Genomic DNA, 18768 nt, shown 5'->3' with positions numbered 1-18768 from the left:
TCCGCCTGCCGATGCAGGGGACATGGGTTCGTGCCCCGGTCCGGGAAGATCCCACATGCCGTGGAGCGGCTGTGCCCATGAGCCATGGCTGCTGAGCCTGCGCATCCAGAGCCTGTGCTCCACAACGGGAGAGGCCACAACAGTGAGAGGCCCGTGTACCACACACACACAAAAAAAAATCTGCACATGAATGTTCATAGCAGCTTTATTCATAATAGCCAAAAGGTTGAAACAACCCAAATGTCCATCAAATTATGAATAAATAAATAAAATGTGGTATATCCATACAATGTAATATTATTTAGCCATAAAGAGGTATGAAGTAGTGCTATGCTACAACATGATGAACCTTGAAAACATGCTAAGTAAAGAAGTCAGCCACAATAGTTCACATATGGCATGATGTCATTCATTAAAATTCCAGAATGAGCAAATCTGTAGAGACAGAAAGTAGATAAGTGATTGCCTAGCAATGGGGAGACTGGGGGATTGGAGCATGATGTTTAAAGGGTGTAGAGTTTCTTTTCGTGGTGATGAAAATTTTCTAAAATTGATCCTGGTGATGGATACACAACTCTGTGAACATACTAAAAGCCACTGGATTGTACACAAAATGGGTGAATTGTACTGTATAGAGGTTATATCTCAATGAAGCTATTTTTAAAACTATATTTGGAGACAACACATTTTCTTCCACTTTGAGGGAATGGCAATAATGAGAAAGATGAAAGTAAAGAACTAAGAACAAGAGGCCAGTTACTTCAATGGTTGCTAATGGAACAGCTTGCATCCCTGGATCAGTCCCCACTTAATGATCCTCCTCAGTTTACTCAAGAAATAGCTCTGATGCTAACCTCTCCCATTGTCAATAATTCTTTTCAGCACTGAAAATAGCACCACTATGTTGAAGACACCTTAATAATGGCACTGTCAAATGCCTGACAGTTAGCAGGCTGGCTTTCATCTTGCTTTGTTTTGTGATTCCTCCACCCTCTGCTTCTCATATCATCCACATTGGAAAGAAAAGGAGGTCAAATCAAAATTACAAGTTTGAAAATATTCTTTGGTCATGTCATCACAGGTGTCAAGAAAGATCCGAATATAAGAACTGTGCAAATATCTTTAGGGACCATCCTAGAAAACAACATATCCACCAAGGTAATTACTATTATCAGGTTGGAGATCCTAGGAGCATAGAGAGGTGGAGGGCATTGACAAGAGTAACAACTTAGTGAAAAATATCTAAACAGAAGCAACACTGTAAGATGAATACAGTGTTACATGTTAACATGGAGCCAGAAGTACTCTTATAGGTCATGTACTTATCTCAAAAACTGAGGTCCAGAGAAGAGATGTGATTGGCCCCCATTACACATAGCTAGTGGAGAACACAGTGAAGACTAGAACTCAGGTCTTTGAATCACAGTTTAAGGCTCTTTCCATATGCTAATGTTGGATATTGATAGACTAGTCAGTGTGGGAGACTGGAATACTGTGGCAAAGCTTTTGATTGAAAGGACCAAGCCCCAGCTCACTCACTGCTCAGAGCCAAGAGCACCTCATCACGAATAAAACTCTAAGATGATAAATTACTGAAGAAATAACCAATCATCAGACTACACTTGGTCCTTTCTTTCCAGAAGAACAACAGTGTATTCGATGTTTGGCCACTTCCATCTTTTTTTTTTTGGCCATGCTGTGTGGCTTGCAGGATCTTAATTCTCAGACCAGGGATCAAACCCAGGCCACCGCAGTGAAAGTGTGGTGCACCACCAGCAAATTCCCTTAAGCCTTCTTTTAAAGCATAAAATCTACCTCAGTGTGAGACATCTTGAAGTCTATATTACATATAGCAAAGTAGTTTGCAAACTACCTCCTTTCAAAGAGCCCAGCCTGGCTTCCCTTCTTTGCTCTTTTCTACTTCATGTTCAAGCCAGTCCTCTCAAATCCTGTCTCCAGGAATCAAATCTGTGGAGGGTTGAGGAGAGGGAACTTTTGGTAATGCAAACATTACCTTTCCAGTCTTGGTTTTCTCAAGCAAAGGTCAATGATAAATGACCTCCCTTTGGGGGCATAATTTATGTCCACGTGGCCTTTTCTATTGAGCCCAAGGTTGACTAACAGGACACAGCACTAGGAGGAGAGAGGGGTTGGCTCTGGGAGACCTGGAGGCCAGGGAGTATAAGTAAGACCAGATGTGGCTGAAGGGGGCAGAGGTGGGGGGCATGGAGAAATACCAGCTACACAAGCAAAATAAAGTCACATCCACCTTGGGAAATGCACTCAACATTTCCAAGGTTAACTCCAACTTGTCTTCCTGTGTTTCCTGCAATTACCTTTGTGCTTCCAGCACCCAGTTATTTAGTATAGCAAGATGGAAGGGGCAAGTCCTTCCTGGAATATTTAGCAGCAGTTCAAACATCCTTCACGCTCTCATTTTCCTATTCTACCATCTTATGGTTCAAAACATTTCTTAAAACTCCTGTTCTAGCTTCCAAGGCTATGGGGTAATCTTGGAATCAGCTTAAACCTCTTTTCTGTTATTCTGAGACCTAAAATTCCTGGTTCACATAGTTAGTACTAGAAAGATATAGACAGAAACACACACACACAACACACACACACACACACACACACACACACACACACACACAAAATAAATTCATCCAATTGAAAACTGGCCCAACAAAGCTAACACAAATCCTAAAGGCCATACTTATCCCTTAGGCAGGGATCTTGAGGCAACAGTGAATCTTTGCACAGAACCTGAATATGGACAAAACTGAAAATAGAGATGCCAATAAGTATAGCATGAAAATGGATGGTGTGAGGACCAGCTGTAGCCCTGTGTAAGACGCCAAAAAGCTAAAAGTCTGTTATTAAAGCTCTGCATCTCTAACAAACAGAAGCACCATGCCCTGTGCTTTACAGAAATGAATTTAAGGTTAGACCATGTATCTACTAAGCCACTACTACCAAGTGAACCAGAAATTTGGGTTCCAGTTTTTAGGTGTCCATGATGTTTAAACATAAAGGTCCATATGTGACTTGATTATAGAAATTAATAGTTGGATAATTTTGTCAACACACTTCAATCACTCCAGCTGCCAAGGAATCAAAAGAACAACTTCACCTGAGAGTGAACTAATATGCATCATCATCCAACTCTTCATCGTGTTTTCCCTGACCTCCTAGAAATCCATTACAGCCTGTGGGAGTAGCCAGAGCCCTACTAACTACTCCTTATTCCATTAGCAATTTCTTATTGAGGTGAGGAATAAATTGGGACCTCATCCTACTAGTGATGGTTAGCTTCCCTGCCTACACAGACCACAAATATCTCAGAGGAAACTGGTCTTCTATACTGGCAAAACATAAGCCCTGAAAAGATCAAAGGCTCCAAAAGCACATCCAAACAAAATAAAAACAGAAAGAGAAGAGAGCCATGTCCACAGATTTCTTATCAATCAGCATAAGCCAATCAGTCAAATGGTACACATGAGAACAGAAGCAACAATAAATCTGGTATGATCAACTGGGCTGTTTTAACTGATCTTTATTTAAAAACAATGGGGGAGAAAACTACTTGATTTGGTCTGTTTGGGATCCAGTTAGAGCAAGACTGAAACCAAGTGATGGCCTTGACTTCATGATAAAAATGTTCCATAACAAATAGCCTTGACCATACTTTGTCCTTTCTGCCTGATGCCACATTTAGCCAAAGACAGGCATGGAATCTCATACAAGCAAGTCCAAGCCATTGCAACACATGTGCCTGCAGCCTGCACAGAGGAAGATCGTATTCCCAAGTAGTAAGAATACCCACCAGTAATCAAAGTGACTGACAGGTGTTAACATTAGGGCTGTCATCACTAGAACTGGGAGATGGGCTGGGCTCCAACATTTTGAATTTGGCACCAAATTTCAGTATACTCAGCACCTATTTTGTAATTAGTAGGTTTTGTCCTTGTACCCCCAAATTTTGCTATTTAATGTCCTTGCTGTAACCACACAACAATGTTTGATTTGTGGGTTACCCCTGCATACCAGTGAGGTTAGAGTAGTTAGCTCCTAATCATTCAGCATATTCTGTAAACAGCATTTCCTAGCGTGCTCCTAGAGAGTGTGTGTATGTGTGCATGTGTGCGTGTATCTGTGTATTCCATATGTTTGTGGGAAATCCCGGGTCTAAATTAAATGGGTTTCCTTTCTGCAGGACTTCTCAGAACATTTAATGTGCCAATGAGCAATGTGAATCTCTAAGAAAGGCATATAATTTGCAGCATTTCACAACTTTATTTGACCACAAAACCCTTTTATGAAGAGCTCCTGGGGGTGGGGAGATGGGGACAGTTCTTAGAATACACTTTGGGAAAAACTGCTTTAAAAGTCTGCTCTCAGTGACTTCCAAGTGAGTAACAGATCGGAGGTGCCCGGGTGGAATATGCACTCCTTTGGAAGCCCCCCTATGTCTTCTGATAGACCTGAGGATAGTGTCTGGGACATTGAAAACAGAGGGCTTCTCAGAACAGCTATCTGGGCCATGTGAGAACCTCCTTATGTCAACAAACATTTATAGAGCATCCACCATGAATCAGGAGGCTAAGCATTAAAAAAAAAAAAAAAGAGGTTAAGATTACTTTAACTTTGCATAGTGGAGACAGAGAAGTTTTCAGAAATAACATGATATTTGAAGTAGGGCTTAAAAGATGACCCCCAGGAGTCAGGGTAGGCAGGGGGAAGACATTTTAAAGGGAAGAAACAGTATGTGCAGAGGCACTGATGCCTGCTACCTTGCACACTCCTCCCTGGCGTGTCTGTACACACGTCATATCATACTCTGGCATTTCCTAACGTGTTCCCCAAAGAAATGGGAACCAACGCTTGAAAGGAGTTGGAAAGCTTGCTGTAGGATGAAAATCCACCCATCACTGGACTGGAGTTTGTTTACCTAAGAGGCGGAGGTGTCCTTTGATTTATTATTAGGAACAATCACAGAATGCTGAGGTATGGTACATCCCACAGAATGCTGGAAATTTGTGGTAAGAATGATGAAGGTAAAGTAGGGGGAAGAGTGCTAACATTTATTAATATATATGTAAACTGGCAATTTACATATTTTATCTCAATGATGAATTGTATGCATCCATATTTACATTGTGTGTTTTGATTTACAGAGTGCTTTCATATCCATGATTTCATTTGATCTTCATGAGAATCCTGTGAGCATGGGTAGCGCAGGTGTGATTAGCCCCTTTGTACAGAGGAGAAGTGTGAGCCTCAGGACAGTTACGTGGTTAGCCCAATGTCACAGAGTAAATGGCAATATCCAGATTAGAAACTAAGTCTTCTAAATCCCAGTCTTACGTCCTTGATTTGTATTTGTCCTGTACTTCTTCAAGAGGCTGAAGGGGGCTTCCCTGGTGGCGCAGTGGTTGAGAGTCCACCTGCAAATGTAGGGGACACGGGTTTGTGCCCCGGTCCGGGAGGATCCCACATGCCGCAGAGTGGCTGGGCCCGTGAGCCCTGGCCGCTGAGCCTGCGCGTCCGGAGCCTGTGCTCCGCAACGGGAGAGGCCACAACAGGGAGAGGCCCGCATACCGCAAAACAAAACAAAACAAACGAAAAAAAAAGAGGCTGAAGGTACAGGGAAACAGAGTTATGCCTAATGTTAGAAAAATCTTTCTAAAAATCACAGCTGTTCAACAGTGAAATAGGCTGTTTTATGAAACTGAAATGATTGTAGAGTATATCCTTGCCATAGGAGGGAGATGAAATGTCATGGCTTCTAGGGTTAAGGTCACCCTCAACTCTAAGATCCACTGATCATAAAATTCCTAGACCCTACTTCTCCGAGGTGAGGTTTATGATGATTAATCCTGTTCCTGGACAGCTCCTGTTCATCACACACTTGGTCCTCAAAAATGAGATACTCTTAGACGCTTAGGAGTTAGAACTTTTCCCATCACAGATAAACCCATGGCTGTGGTACAACAAACACAGATCACATACAACCAATACCTCCAGGTTTCTCTCAGATCACAAAATGGTGGTGAACGGATAGAAGCCACCCATTTATCCAAATTACCATGTATATGAGTTCACGTTTTCCCAGAAACTTAAAATCTTGTAGCACACAGTATATATCAGAAATTATGGGAGGAGGCACAATTCTGCATCTGAACACTCATCATCCTGATATGGTGAATCTACTTTTTTTTTTAAAGAATCTATATAGTTGTTCAAACACCAAAGGTATTTTAAGAGGTAGAAAGTATGGACTGATAATAATCCACACTTGTCTTGTCTGATGAGGGACCAGGATTCTCTTTACAGCCAAAGAAACCAGCCACTGTTCCAATTCCCTTGGAACATTTTTTGTCGTACATTTACAGCTTCCTGTGCTCGAGAGAATGGTGCATCTGTCTGATGGAGACGCCTGGCTGCATTCTTTCCCAGATATTAATATAGGTGGCACTTTAGTAGCATAACCAATGACATGAAGAACCTGATTTGGAGAGAAACAGATGGCACCATCTTTCTTGGGCTAATTTTAGGATCCTGAAATAGTCCCTTTCCACACAAACCATCAGTGGAACCAGATTAAGACAGCTATGTCACATGGCAAAGGGAGAGAGGAAAAATGTGGTCTAGTGTGAGGCAAAGACAACAAACCAGAAACCTCAGTTCTTCCCTTCATATTCTCCTTTCATAGAATATGAGGGTCACTTCCACCTCTTTCCATCAGAATGGATGCTGAATACCCATGTAAGAGTATCTAAGAAGAAATGAGTAGGCAAATCTCATTTCTAGCCACATACATTGAACAATCCAGGTTGCGTCATGCACTAGCTAAATTCATATTCCAAGAAGTCTGTAGGACCTAGGCTCCAACATATCTTTTCTTAGCAGATAAGGAAGCTAATAAGTGACCATTCTACCTGGTAAGTCAGAACAGATTGAATTTCAAAGCCTCACATTCCTGGTCCATTGCTTTGTCTGCTGAGAAGACCTTTCTCCCAAATGAGACAAAATATATCAGGTAGGGATGATGAGAGGTGGGGGAAGAGTCTCCCAACCAGAAATGATGTCCGAGGTATAAGATGGTCAGCCAAGGATTTAGAACAAATGAGAAGAGGTATAATCTGGGGAAAAAGCACCTACCTGTTTCCCATCCAGAGTGTAGAGTTTTTTGACAACCCCGGTCTCTAGTTTGATGGCTTCAGTGATATCAGTGAGGACTTGCTCAAAAGAGTGGGCTGTCTTCTTGTTCAGAAGCACACGCACAGCCTTCCGAGGCTTCACCCCACTGCGGATGATGGTCACCAGCTTGGGACGCACAAAGTCCTTGTTTTCTCTGGCCTGGGCACTGTTGCTGCTAGCCAGGGACTGAGGGGCTTTCATATTAGCAGATGTCTTCACATTGACAGACCAGTTGGGATTGACATTCTTGGTGTACTCCACCTTTTTAAAGAAGTTGTCTGAGGAGCAAACATAGCTTTCCCCTAAGGGAAGAAATAAGTGGTGATTAGTTTAACAGCAGGTATATGGACTATTCTAACCAAACTAATACACACTGACCTTGAAGTAGGACTTCTGGAAAAATGGTGATAATAACAAACTTCATGTGTAATTCCTAATTAGGCCCTCTAACAACTTGGCTCATTCAAATTCAAGAGCAAGTAATCAGCAAAATATTCTTCATCATAATGGCATACTTAGTTGAAAAAATCCTATAAAGCTAAGGGTCGCAAAGATAATGAACATACCTAAGTATAATCTAACAAGTGGGGTTCTCAAGCTTGATATGATTTCATTTGAATTGAAATGTTTACATTAACTCCTAGGATGTGTGTTAATGTCTAGGGGCATTACTAGATCATTTTTAACAGGTCTCTATTTCTTAATGTTCCTGTCCTGTTTCTGGACACACAGCCCTATTTGTTATATTATGAACTGAAGAGAACTTTCAAAATCAATACATTTTTATTCCAAGTCAAAGTGACCAAACTAACCTTGTGTATTGGGCTTAGACAGTGCAAACTTGCCAAGAAGCCAAATTGTACTTTGGACAGAGTATATGGCAAAGCAGTAGAATACTAAAATGTGAAATGTGTGTGTGTGGTGAATGTATGTATGTGTGTATCATTGTGTCTTTTACCCCCATACCCAGGTGGAGAAACTATCTAAATAACAACCTGTAGACACACACACCCACACCCACACACACACTCTATTCCCTGTGTCTGAAAGTCTAGCTCTTGCTTGAGAAATGCTCTCCCCTGTTTCCACCACCCACCCCTCATCTTTCCATCTTCCTGAATGCCACACACTAGCTCGGTGTATTCAGGGCTGTCTTCACCAGTGCTCACCCTTGGCTGCCACAAGTAATGAGGTGGAGATGTGAGAATACACCATACAGCCTGATTTATGGATTGGAGGGATCTAGTGTAATTTTCACATTTACCATGGGCTAGAGGAAATGACTAGTACAGCGGAAGAAATGCAGGGGCCAGAGGCAAGAGGAGGGGATTAGGCACCTGGGACTAGAAGCTGGAGAAAAGAGGAAGAGAGGTAGGCTCAGCCTTGGGGAGAGACTATTGGAAAAGGTTGCATTTTTTGAGTGAAACACATTAGCCTCAAGGTATATAGAAGTTCATCCAGAGGTTGAGATGCAGAAAACCACTGTGATTTAATCAGGCTTAACTCATCAGTAATAACACTAAGTCGATCAATCAATCAATCACCCCGAGCCTGTGCAAAGAAAGCATTAAACACAATTATAATCTGATGGCTCTTCTTCCTTTGGTCTCAGCAGGAGAACGGAGCAGACATTCACAAACGCCCGGCTGATGATTCACTCCCTGTGCAAATATTGATTGCTTTGCTGTAGCACCAAAGCTTTTAAGTCTTGTTAATTGATAAATTTCTCAGTTAGTGCTCAGAGAAGATTCAGTGAGATTCTGTAGGGCACCTTTGAGGACATTTATATGTGTATGTGGAGCGGGAAGGTAAGTGGCTTGTAACGTTTGCAAAGTGGCTTCCAACACTGCTCTGAGTCCCAGATGCTGCTAGTGTTCTGTCTTGACAAGGGGATCAAGGCATGGTTTGTAGATGAGCACAGGCCCTCACTCCTGCACCTGGTGCATGCATGCACAGCCAGGATGGGGCGGTCAAAGACTGCAGCCAAAAGAAACCCTAATTTCTCTGGCTGTCACTGGCTAACCCAATCCTACACAAGTGATTAGAGGATGTGGTCTTTAATTTTTGACTTAAAGCATGAAGAGACCCTTTCAATTCCCCCATATATTCACAGCCAGTATTCCCCACACCCTAGAAATGGGACTCTACCAGATGCATGGGCACCTTCCAAGAGGCCACTGGCTTAGAGTCAGATGTTTTCCGTAATTTGTCATGTACTTTGAAACTCTGTCAGACAACTGGTGGTGTGCAAATGTATGAGGCTATATATTTATGATTTCACTCATCCACAGTCTCCTCTGGAGAGTCAGCTGTGCAGCCCTATTAGGACTCTGGACTTTTTTTGCTCCCATCTCTTAAACCTCTTAAGCCTCTGAACTATTGAGTATGATTAACCACCCCCCATGAAAATGAACATGATGGCAGACAGCTATAGTATCATGTGGCGCCCAAGAACTTTTCAGAAGGCCCAGCTAGCAGCCAAATCTATGTTGAACACTTTCCAACAGTACATTTTAGTCTCTCCACTCTCTTTCCTTTTGACCTCAATATGAAGTAATGGAAAAAGAGCAGCTGATGTGATGTCAATCACAATGGGGTTCCCCAATATTTCCTAGTGGTATGCCCTTGGGCAAACTAACCTCCCTTTTGGCTTCAGTTATTTGTCTGCAAAGTGCGGATAATGATAACAATACCTACATCTTCAGGTTGTTCTGAGGTTCAGAGCAGGTGATGCATGATATGCAGGGCTGAGCCCAGAGTCTGCTACATAGTGAGCACTTGATAAATGCCAGCTATCATTATTATTAAGGTCCTAATCTGAAGGAATAGAGAGAGAACAAGAAAAAGAGCCAAGAGGGAAAGGAGGAAGAAAGGGTGGAGAGAAAGGAGATGAAAAGAGGAAGAGTAGAAGCTGAAGGAAAGAAAAGCAAGCAGCAGCAAGGGCAACCATCTTGGAACTGAGCTATAATCATTATATAACATGAGCACTGCCCGGGACCCAGGCTTCAAAGATCATATTTCCTGCTGGTTGAAAGGAGGCCTCCAGTTGCATCAAAGGCCAAATGTGGTAGCTTCATGGATAACACCTAGCAAAGCCACTTGCTGCCTCTGCTGGTTCACACTGAGGGCAGAATATCTTTTAAGACTATCTTTTTTTAGAGCAGCTCTAGGTTCACAGCAAAATTAAGGGGAAGGTACAGAGATTTTCCATATGCCCCCTGCTCCCACACATGCCTCTCCCATTATCTGTGTCTCCTACCAGAGGGCAGGATGTTTGTGGTGGTTGAGGGGGAGTCAGATAGACCTGGATTTAAATCTCAGCCAGGCATTTACACGCTGTATGACATCAGGCAAATCATTTAATCTCTGAGTCTCAGCTTTTCTGCCTACAAATTGAAGCTATTGCGCTAGGTGACATCTAAGGCCCTTCCAGCTCTTAAGGTCTGTAAGAAGGAATTTTCTTCTCTTTTCCATCTCAAACAGGCTCTAGGAGATAAAGTTGTTATGGCAATTACATGTTAAAGAAAAGAAATAGGTGCCCACCACTGAGGACTCTCCCCTTGTACTACTGGAAAGACATCAAATGTGCTGCTTCTCTCGACCAAAGCTTCCTGGTTCTGATTTTGCAAGTGTCTGCAACGTGTGCTGCCAGAGGTCGGTGCTTTCCTGCACGTCCAGCTGCCTGGCACTTGGAGCTGGGCGAGGTGTGTTGTACCTTTCCACAGCTGGGTTCCCATCCTGCCACAGCTTCCAGGGGCCATTTCCCACTCATTAGAAGCCTAGAAGGAAAGCTGGCTTCAGAGCCAAGCAAGGTGACAATTTGCTGGAATCGACAATCTGCTTCAGGGTGAGGGGGTAAGGAAATGAAGTCATGGAAGCACAGCTGAAAGGGCAGGAAGGGAACAAGCTATGGGCTCAAGATGATCTAATGTCTACCTCCCTTCACTTTCAGGAGAGCTCCATTTTCAAAAACATTAAACATGTTTATAGTTGCTCAGTGCAAAAGCACTTCTGCCTGGGCTTTCTCCTCTTTTCCTGGGCTTTCTCCCTCAAGAAGGAAAATATTAAATGGTGGTTTATTGTATTATCAGATCTATTAGTGATGTACCACTCTCCCAGGTATCTTAAAATCCTCCTCTTTGGCAGTGCACTTGCTTTCGTAGTTAGAGGATAAATTAGTGAGAAAGTGGTTTCATCTCATTGGAACAAATGAGCTATGGTAAAGAAAGTGGATCATAGCTGGTGTCTCCATACAGATCTTCCAACAAGACTGTCACAATTGTAAATATTCTGTCCCATGGTCTGCATAATAATGCTCAAAAGGACACCCCTAAGATTGATCTGGGTACTTACATACAAGGAAGTGGGGAAGGAATTAGACAGTACATGAAGGAAGAATAATTCTCCAATGAAAGACTAAACAAGACAAAACGAAAAGTCACTGGTGGATTTCTTTCACTGACCCACTGGGAATATAGCTAATACGTATATGTCCACATTCTGTCTGGCTTCACGAAGACTGTTCATGTACCCAAGGAGCTCTGGGAAAGCTGATAACAATAACCTGACTTTGGTCCAAAGTGCTCCCCTTAATACTTTCAGTATCTAGCAGCAGACAGTAGACTAGAGGCATTAGACAAAGGAGTGCCACAAAGCCAGAGAGATTATTAACCAATTGCTTTCTATTTCATTTTATTTTAGGCTAAATACTTAATGATGGGGCAATTTGGAAACATAGTATGTTCTATGCTCCATTATTCCTTTAAGACCTACAAATCAAAAAACAAAAACAAAGGTTTATGTATTCCTAGGAATTCCCACCATTGTATGTAGATGAAGGGGACGATCAAGATCACTTAATCTAGTACTTCCCAACTTTAAGTGCTCATAAGACTCACCTGGGGAAATCTGTGAAAACAGACTCTGGAGCACTAGCCCTGAAAATTCTGAGTCAACAAATCTGGGGTGTGGCCCAGGAATTGATATTTTTCTAAAGCTCTAAAGGATTCTGAGAGGCAGCCAGGTTTGCGAGCCACTGGCTACTCCAACACTTCACTAGCATCATCATTTTTTTTAATTGGAGTATAATTGCTTTACAATGTTGTGTTAGTTTCTGCTGTACAATGAAGTGAATCAGCTATATGTATACATATATCCCCTCCCTCTTGGACCTCCTTCCCACCCCACCCCCATCCCACATATCTAGAGCACCCAGCTGAGCTTCCTGTGCTTTATAGCAGGTTCCCACTAGCTATCTATTTTACACGTGGTAGTGTATATATGTCATTCCTAATCTCCCAATTTGTCCCACCCTCCCCTTCCCCACCCCCTGTGTCCACATGTCTGTTCTCTACGTCTATGTCTCTATTCCTGCCCTGCAAATAGGTTCATCTGTACCATTTTTCTTACTACTATTATTTTGTTTACATCATGAACAATAATAGTCCCTTGTAGCTGTAGTTTTACCTTGCCAATGTGTTTCCATATTTGTCATCTAATTTTATCCTCACAATCACTCTAATAGATAAAGAAGGCAGGTATTACTAGTCTCATTTTACAGATAAGAATATTACAATAGATATACAAAATGTGGCATACTATATACATTGTATGTATATACAATGAAATACTATTCCTCCAAAAAAAAAGGAATGAAGTGTTGATAACATGGTATAGCATGGACAAACCTTGGAAACATTTTCTAAGTGAAAGAAGCCGGGCACAAAAGACCACATAGTGTATGATTCAATTTACATAAAATGTCCAGAATAGGCAAATCTGTAGAGACGTAAGGTAGATAAGTGGTCACCTAGAGCTGGAGAGAATACGGGAAATGGGCAGTGACAGCTAATTGGTATAGGGTTTCTTTCTGGGGTGATGAAAATGGTTTATGGTGATGGTCTCACCACTTGTAAATTTTCTAAAAGTCACTGAACTATACACTTAAGTTTGTGAATTTTACAGTATGCAAGTTATACCTTAATAAAGTTGTTTTTTTACATTGTTTGAAAAAGAGAGAACATTAGTCAGAGTGATGATAAGGACAAACTTATAGTCATGTAGCCGAACCAGCTATAAACTAGGGTGACTCAAATAGTACCAGCCACCCTTTATTGAATGCTATCGTGTGCCAGGCAGAATACTAAACACTTCGTATCCATTGTTTTACTTAATCCGCAAAGTCGTTATTCCCACTTTACAGAGGAACAACTGAGGCTCAGGGAGTCTAAATGGTTTCCCCCGAGTTCACACAAGCTAGCAGGTAGCAGAACTGGGATTTGAACCAAATCGGATTCCAATGATTTCTTTTCCTATTATAATCTTCTGCCTCTAAGATGAGAACCCAATGCCTCTGACTCTTCACCCAGGGATCTTTCCAAACTTTTTCAATTTGAAGTCTCTTGGGAAGCAACATGTATGAATTACTATTTTAAAATCTTTCTTTTAACCTCTTCCAAAGGTGAAAAAAGTAAAGGACTTCTGTCCTCCATTCCTACAGTTGCAAAGGACAAAAAATAGGAGAGAAAAAGACACTTTTTCCTTATCCTCTTCATAACTGTACCTTTTCCCATCTGGCTCTGTGGTAGTGGGATATTGGTCACATTTCTCAATGCTGTCCCAGAGATACCCCAGAATTTCCTTGACTGAATGGGCCATACTCAGGACTGAAAGGGCAATGAGGGCCACTGCAGTTTGTGGTTGTATGTGACTTGTGGATAAATGCAACTGAGCCTTATTTACATTCTGCATAGTCCAGAAATTCACCAGGAAGTACTACTACTGCACCCGGGAGTGGTAGATGAGAGGAGTCCAAACTAGCAGGACTCAAAAGGATCAAGAGAAAAGAAAGCTGCAGTCTTCAAAATTGTATTTATTACCTATATTGAGCTAAGATTATCACAACGCACACCCCAATACACGCACACACACACACACACACACACAGAAATCCAGGGAGGAAAATCAATATCAAGGGCTAGTCCTTGAGCAAGACATGTTAAAAAATTAAAAAATGGATTTGGGGGAGTGGGCAATCTGTGTATGGTACCACTCATATCAGACACAAGAACATTCTAATCCTTGCTCCAAATACAATGTCACTTGATTCAGAATTCTTCCCGAGCATATATCATGGTCTTTAAAAGATCACAGCTAGTGGAAATGAGGACATACTGGGTGATTCAGGGTGCTTTGTTTATGAAAATTATTACAGAGAAACCCCTCCAGTTTGACTGAGATGTGGATTTTACAGTGACAAAAGACACACACCCTATCGATTACGCTGTTGGACAGCTCCCTCAGCCTAGCTTCAAGTCCTTCAAGTTTGCCCTGACTCTCCTTTATTTTAAGATATTTGCTAGGAAGGGCAATCCTTCAATGTTCAGAAGAAGCCTAGGATTAACCTCTACCTGGCCATCCAGCACCTGATCAAATAATCTAAGCCTCCTCAGCATTGTTTCTCAAGGTCAGCTTGGAGAAAAACCTCAGACTTGAACCCAGAGACCCAGATCCAGTAGCCATATGGACACTGTCTTATAAGTAACTGGCCCCAAATCACTCAACTTGACTTGAGAAACAGCAGCTACTTGCGAGAATGTGGTCTTGTAACAAGGGAAGCCCTCATGCTCCTTTGTCTAGGAACACAAGAAACCTAGAAGCAGAGAAGCAGAGGCGGGGCACTCCCATCCATACCAAGTCTTTAATGTGCTGTTACTCCTTCCTTGCCGGCTGTTTCAGAGAGATCTGCCTGTTCTAAACTCATCTTTGCTTTGGGGGAATGGAAAGAATGAGGAGGGAGGGCTGGTGAGTGGGAAGAGGTTTGGGGGGGAGGGGCATTTTCATTATCACCACTCCTGAGTACTGTCCTTTAAAGTATTGTCAGGCTAAACTGATCACATATATTACACCCATTAAAAGGTGGGGTAGGGAGGCATCCTCAAAATACTTGATTTGATAAAGTAAAATATTAAGACCATGTCCTCAAATCTATTTTTCTAAATGATCACAAAAAAGACTTCATGGCTGGGCAAGTTTTGGTAAGAGCTGGGATTTTCCCTATTTTTGAGTTGGGTACACAGGTTGTCGGGATTCTCAGCAATCTTGTCATAAAATTCGATTGCAAAACCAAAATCTGAAAAGGATTTAAACAGATTTAGGCACAGTGAGTCAGTTCCTATTCTAATAGGGATAGTCTTTATTAAAATACCAGACATACCTACAGCTTTTCTTGGTATTTCTCTCAATGACCTCAGCCTTAGGGACACACCCTGAAGTGGGCTTTTTAGAAGCAACAGCTGAGCAGTGACCACTTACCTAAAAGTATAATCCTTTGTGAATACGTCCAGGAAGTCCAGCTTTTAGGGTGCATATTGCCATGAGTTGCAATTCACAAAGAGTCTCTCAGCAGTTCAAAGGATATTAGCATATAATATTTTCTCTCTGTTAACCCAACCAATCTTCTTTCCTCATTTTATACCCCTAATGATTTTATGGTCTGCCTCAATAGTGCTATTTAGAGTTAACTATGAACACATTCTAGAGTAAATGACACAATTCAGATAAAAAGAAAAATCAGCCGAAACTGAAGACCATGAAGGGTAATGGCTAATGATTCTGTCAATGCCTATAGAATTAGAAGTCTAAGCAGCAACTCTGTGTTTTTACAAACACATTTCCCAATTTCTTTTAATAAAATCCAGGAAATGTACCCATAACTAAGGATGCCACCTCCCACTAAGGGCCACCACCCACTCCTTGAATTACCTTCTTCCAGTTCATCCATGCTTCCGATTTTCCTGGATCCATCAATGGTGTAAATGTAACGCACTCCCTGAGGCAGGTTGATGTTGTCAGACAGAGATCGTGTCAGGTCAGCCAGCAAGGCGTCGAAGCTGCGAAAACGGTCAGAGGACACAGCGTACACAATCCCCTTGAAGTAGCGGTCCCCATTGCGGTAGAAACGTACCTTCTTGGCTTTCTTCTCGTTGCTCAGTGCCTGCAAGGTTCGGGTTCGGTAGAAGCTACAATGGGCGCTGTGAGTGGGGCTAGGCAGCCCATTCATCCGCGAGCCTCTCATGTTCCTGGATGTCTTATCTCTTTCATCAAAATGTCCAAAATCAAGTTCCATATTTTGGTGGAACCTCAGAGACCTGAGTGTTGGAAAAAAGGGTGGGGATGAAAAGAAGCAAAGAAAAAGGGGTGAGGAGGAAAAAAGAAAGAAAGGAATTCAAATATTAGCCAGATCCAGATCTGCAATCTGCTGCTTGTGAAAATAACTGGTTCAAAAAAGCCCGTGACCCATCTGCTACTTGCCCCTGACCTGCAGGAATATTGATTTTAATAGAAAAGAAGGAGGGGCTGGAGGGGTGCTGCTGGCTGTGGGCATTGGGGTGAGAGATGGGGAGGGAGGCACTTCTGGCACTGTTCCAAACACAGGAGAGGGAGGGATTTGAAATAGCTTAAAATCCTGGGACTTCCTGACACTGGCTCCTATCAAATTGTAACTTCGGGCTAAATACATTAAAACTGGCATCTGTTTCCTCACACATGCCCACATGACTAACGCTTGTAAATGAATCCATAGCCTGACAAAATCCCCCTTGAAGGGAACAGAAGGACCTAGCCAAGGTTAGCATCTCTACCTCAGGAAGCAATCTTTGCATCTTAGTAAAATGACTATGAAGGGGAGTGTTTTAATTTTATCCCAAACCCTCTTTCCTACTCTAATGTGTGCATCCCCTCCCCCCAGAATAAACTGGGATTCTCCTTTAAAGGGACAGCCTCTAGGGAATAGCCAGAGTCTTTGTGCTATTCATCAAACCCCTTCCCCACCAAGCTGGTGCAGCTATCGAGATTCATAAGAAATAAGCTGAAAAAAAAAAAGGATTAGAAAAATCAGTTCTTTAACGAGTTATTAGTTATGCTTTACTCCTGGTATCCGCCCCCCCTTCCTCTATGTGCTCTACCCACCCCCACCAATGATGCAGCCCCACCTCTTAATGGAATCATTTAATTGTTGAAAGATTCCCAAATGAATCCTTTAACAGCATATGGGACCTTTAGAAGCAAGCACACCTTTCATTGTTCTGGGCTTCTACCCTGAATGAAGGGGCATTTTGCCCTCACAGCAGGCAATTCACCCCAAATTTGTCTATTGCCGAGGTGTGTTAGCTGAGGTAAAAGATGATCATCTGTCAGATTTGCTTTCCCCCTTTCTGCTGGAAGGAAGGAAGGAAGGAAGGAAGGAAGGAAAGAAGGAAGGAAGGAAGGAAGGAAGAAAGAAAGAAAGAAAGAGAAAATCACAATATGAAACCAAATACAACAGAAGCCCCAAATGCTAGCAAAGGTAGTGACAGCCTAGGAACCAAACTATTAACATGCATCGCACAGATGGAGATAAAAGGACTCACAAAGCAAGCAGGGCTCAGCTGCTACACACTGCCACATTGAGATACTTGCAAGGCACCAGGAAGACAGGAGATAAAGGAAGACTGGTGCCTAGCAGGTTTGCCAGGCTCACTCCCTCTATTCTCCCAATGTCACCATGACCTGTGCTGAGCTCAGCATTGTCTCTGTCAGACAACCTGCAGTGTAAGAGACCCCACCTCCTCAAGACAAGTAGCAAGCATTTCCCCAGGCGTGCCAGCAACGCTTGGCTTTGCTTTAGAATCTGGGGTGCTATTATTCTAAAATCAACATCACAGTGAAAACAAAGGAACATCAAACTCACTTTTCTAAAGGAAAATCCCAGGTAGGCTTAGGAAAAAATCTGATAGAATAAGGCCAAAAAAAAAAAAAAAAAGAGGGGGGAGATAAGAGGGAAAGAGAGAGAGAGGACACACCGAGAGAGAGAGAGCTTTGCCTTGTGCTTTTCCCGTTTGACATCTGTTACATTCTCCCTGAAAATCACTGGAAAGCCCCACTCACCGGTTTTCTGCTGGTTGGGTGGAGATGCTGAGAGAAAGAAAACCAATCTCTCTATGCCTTTGTTGTCTGAGCTCCAAGCAAGAAATTCCTGCCAGGGTGGATAGATGCCTTCTAGGTCCTAGTGCCTTGTCCAGCTTCTCCCCTATAACTCAGGCTTAGTGAATCTCCCCCAACCTCCTTTGATTAATTACATGCTTTTTTTTTCAACTCACCGGCTGCATTAACAGCTAGAAAGGTTTCATTTATAACCAACAGGAAATTGCAGGGTAGCCAAAAGATTGCACAGGCAAGCTCAGAATGCTCTAATGAGCAATGTGCTAGTCTTTTCTTTTAGGGAACTGGCAATTTCACTTGGCCAAAATCTTGGCCTAATCTGCCTGGGAGCCAGACTCACAGTCAAACCAGGCTTCTTAGAAATTGTAGCTCTCTTCATTTAACCTTGAGAGAAAACAATCAAATATGCAAATTCTTTATGGCATTTTAGTTCATGCATCCAACAACTGGTTGTTTGGAAATGAGGTTAGTGGAGTAGACTAAGAAGCAGTAGGAAAGGGACAAGACAAGGGAAAGTCATTCCAGAATTTCATGGAGGATGAAGTTCAAGACGGATCCCAAAGACCTTTTAGCTTGGTGTAATAG

The 18768-nt window shown here is 42.3% G+C and overlaps 1 protein-coding gene across 7 annotated transcripts in view; it reads right to left on the bottom strand.

Moving 5' to 3' along the window:
- DCX (doublecortin) overlaps nucleotides 1-18182 on the bottom strand; it is a 124118-nt gene extending 105936 nt beyond the window's left edge. For 5 of the 7 annotated variants that reach the window (XM_067023431.1, XM_067023434.1, XM_059050012.2 and 2 more), the window contains exons 1-3: nucleotides 18130-18182; nucleotides 15967-16352; nucleotides 7165-7505 (exon numbers count right to left, since the gene is read on the bottom strand). In XM_067023431.1, the coding sequence (XP_066879532.1) occupies nucleotides 7165-7505; nucleotides 15967-16330 (705 nt within the window). In that variant the 5' untranslated portion in view covers nucleotides 16331-16352; nucleotides 18130-18182. Of the gene's footprint in view, nucleotides 1-7164; nucleotides 7506-15966; nucleotides 16353-17277; nucleotides 17418-17612; nucleotides 17674-17932; nucleotides 18035-18129 lie in introns of those variants that run through there. The other 2 variants (XM_067023432.1, XM_067023433.1) reach the window with 2 other exon arrangements.
- Between the last annotated feature and the right edge of the window lie 586 nt (nucleotides 18183-18768).

The sequence above is a fragment of the Kogia breviceps genome, chromosome X (assembly GCF_026419965.1).
Source record: "Kogia breviceps isolate mKogBre1 chromosome X, mKogBre1 haplotype 1, whole genome shotgun sequence".
In the NCBI taxonomy this organism is placed as follows: Eukaryota; Metazoa; Chordata; class Mammalia; order Artiodactyla; family Physeteridae; genus Kogia; species Kogia breviceps.
Note: the sequence above shows the minus strand (reverse complement) of the source record. Positions and strands in the feature narration are given on the sequence as shown.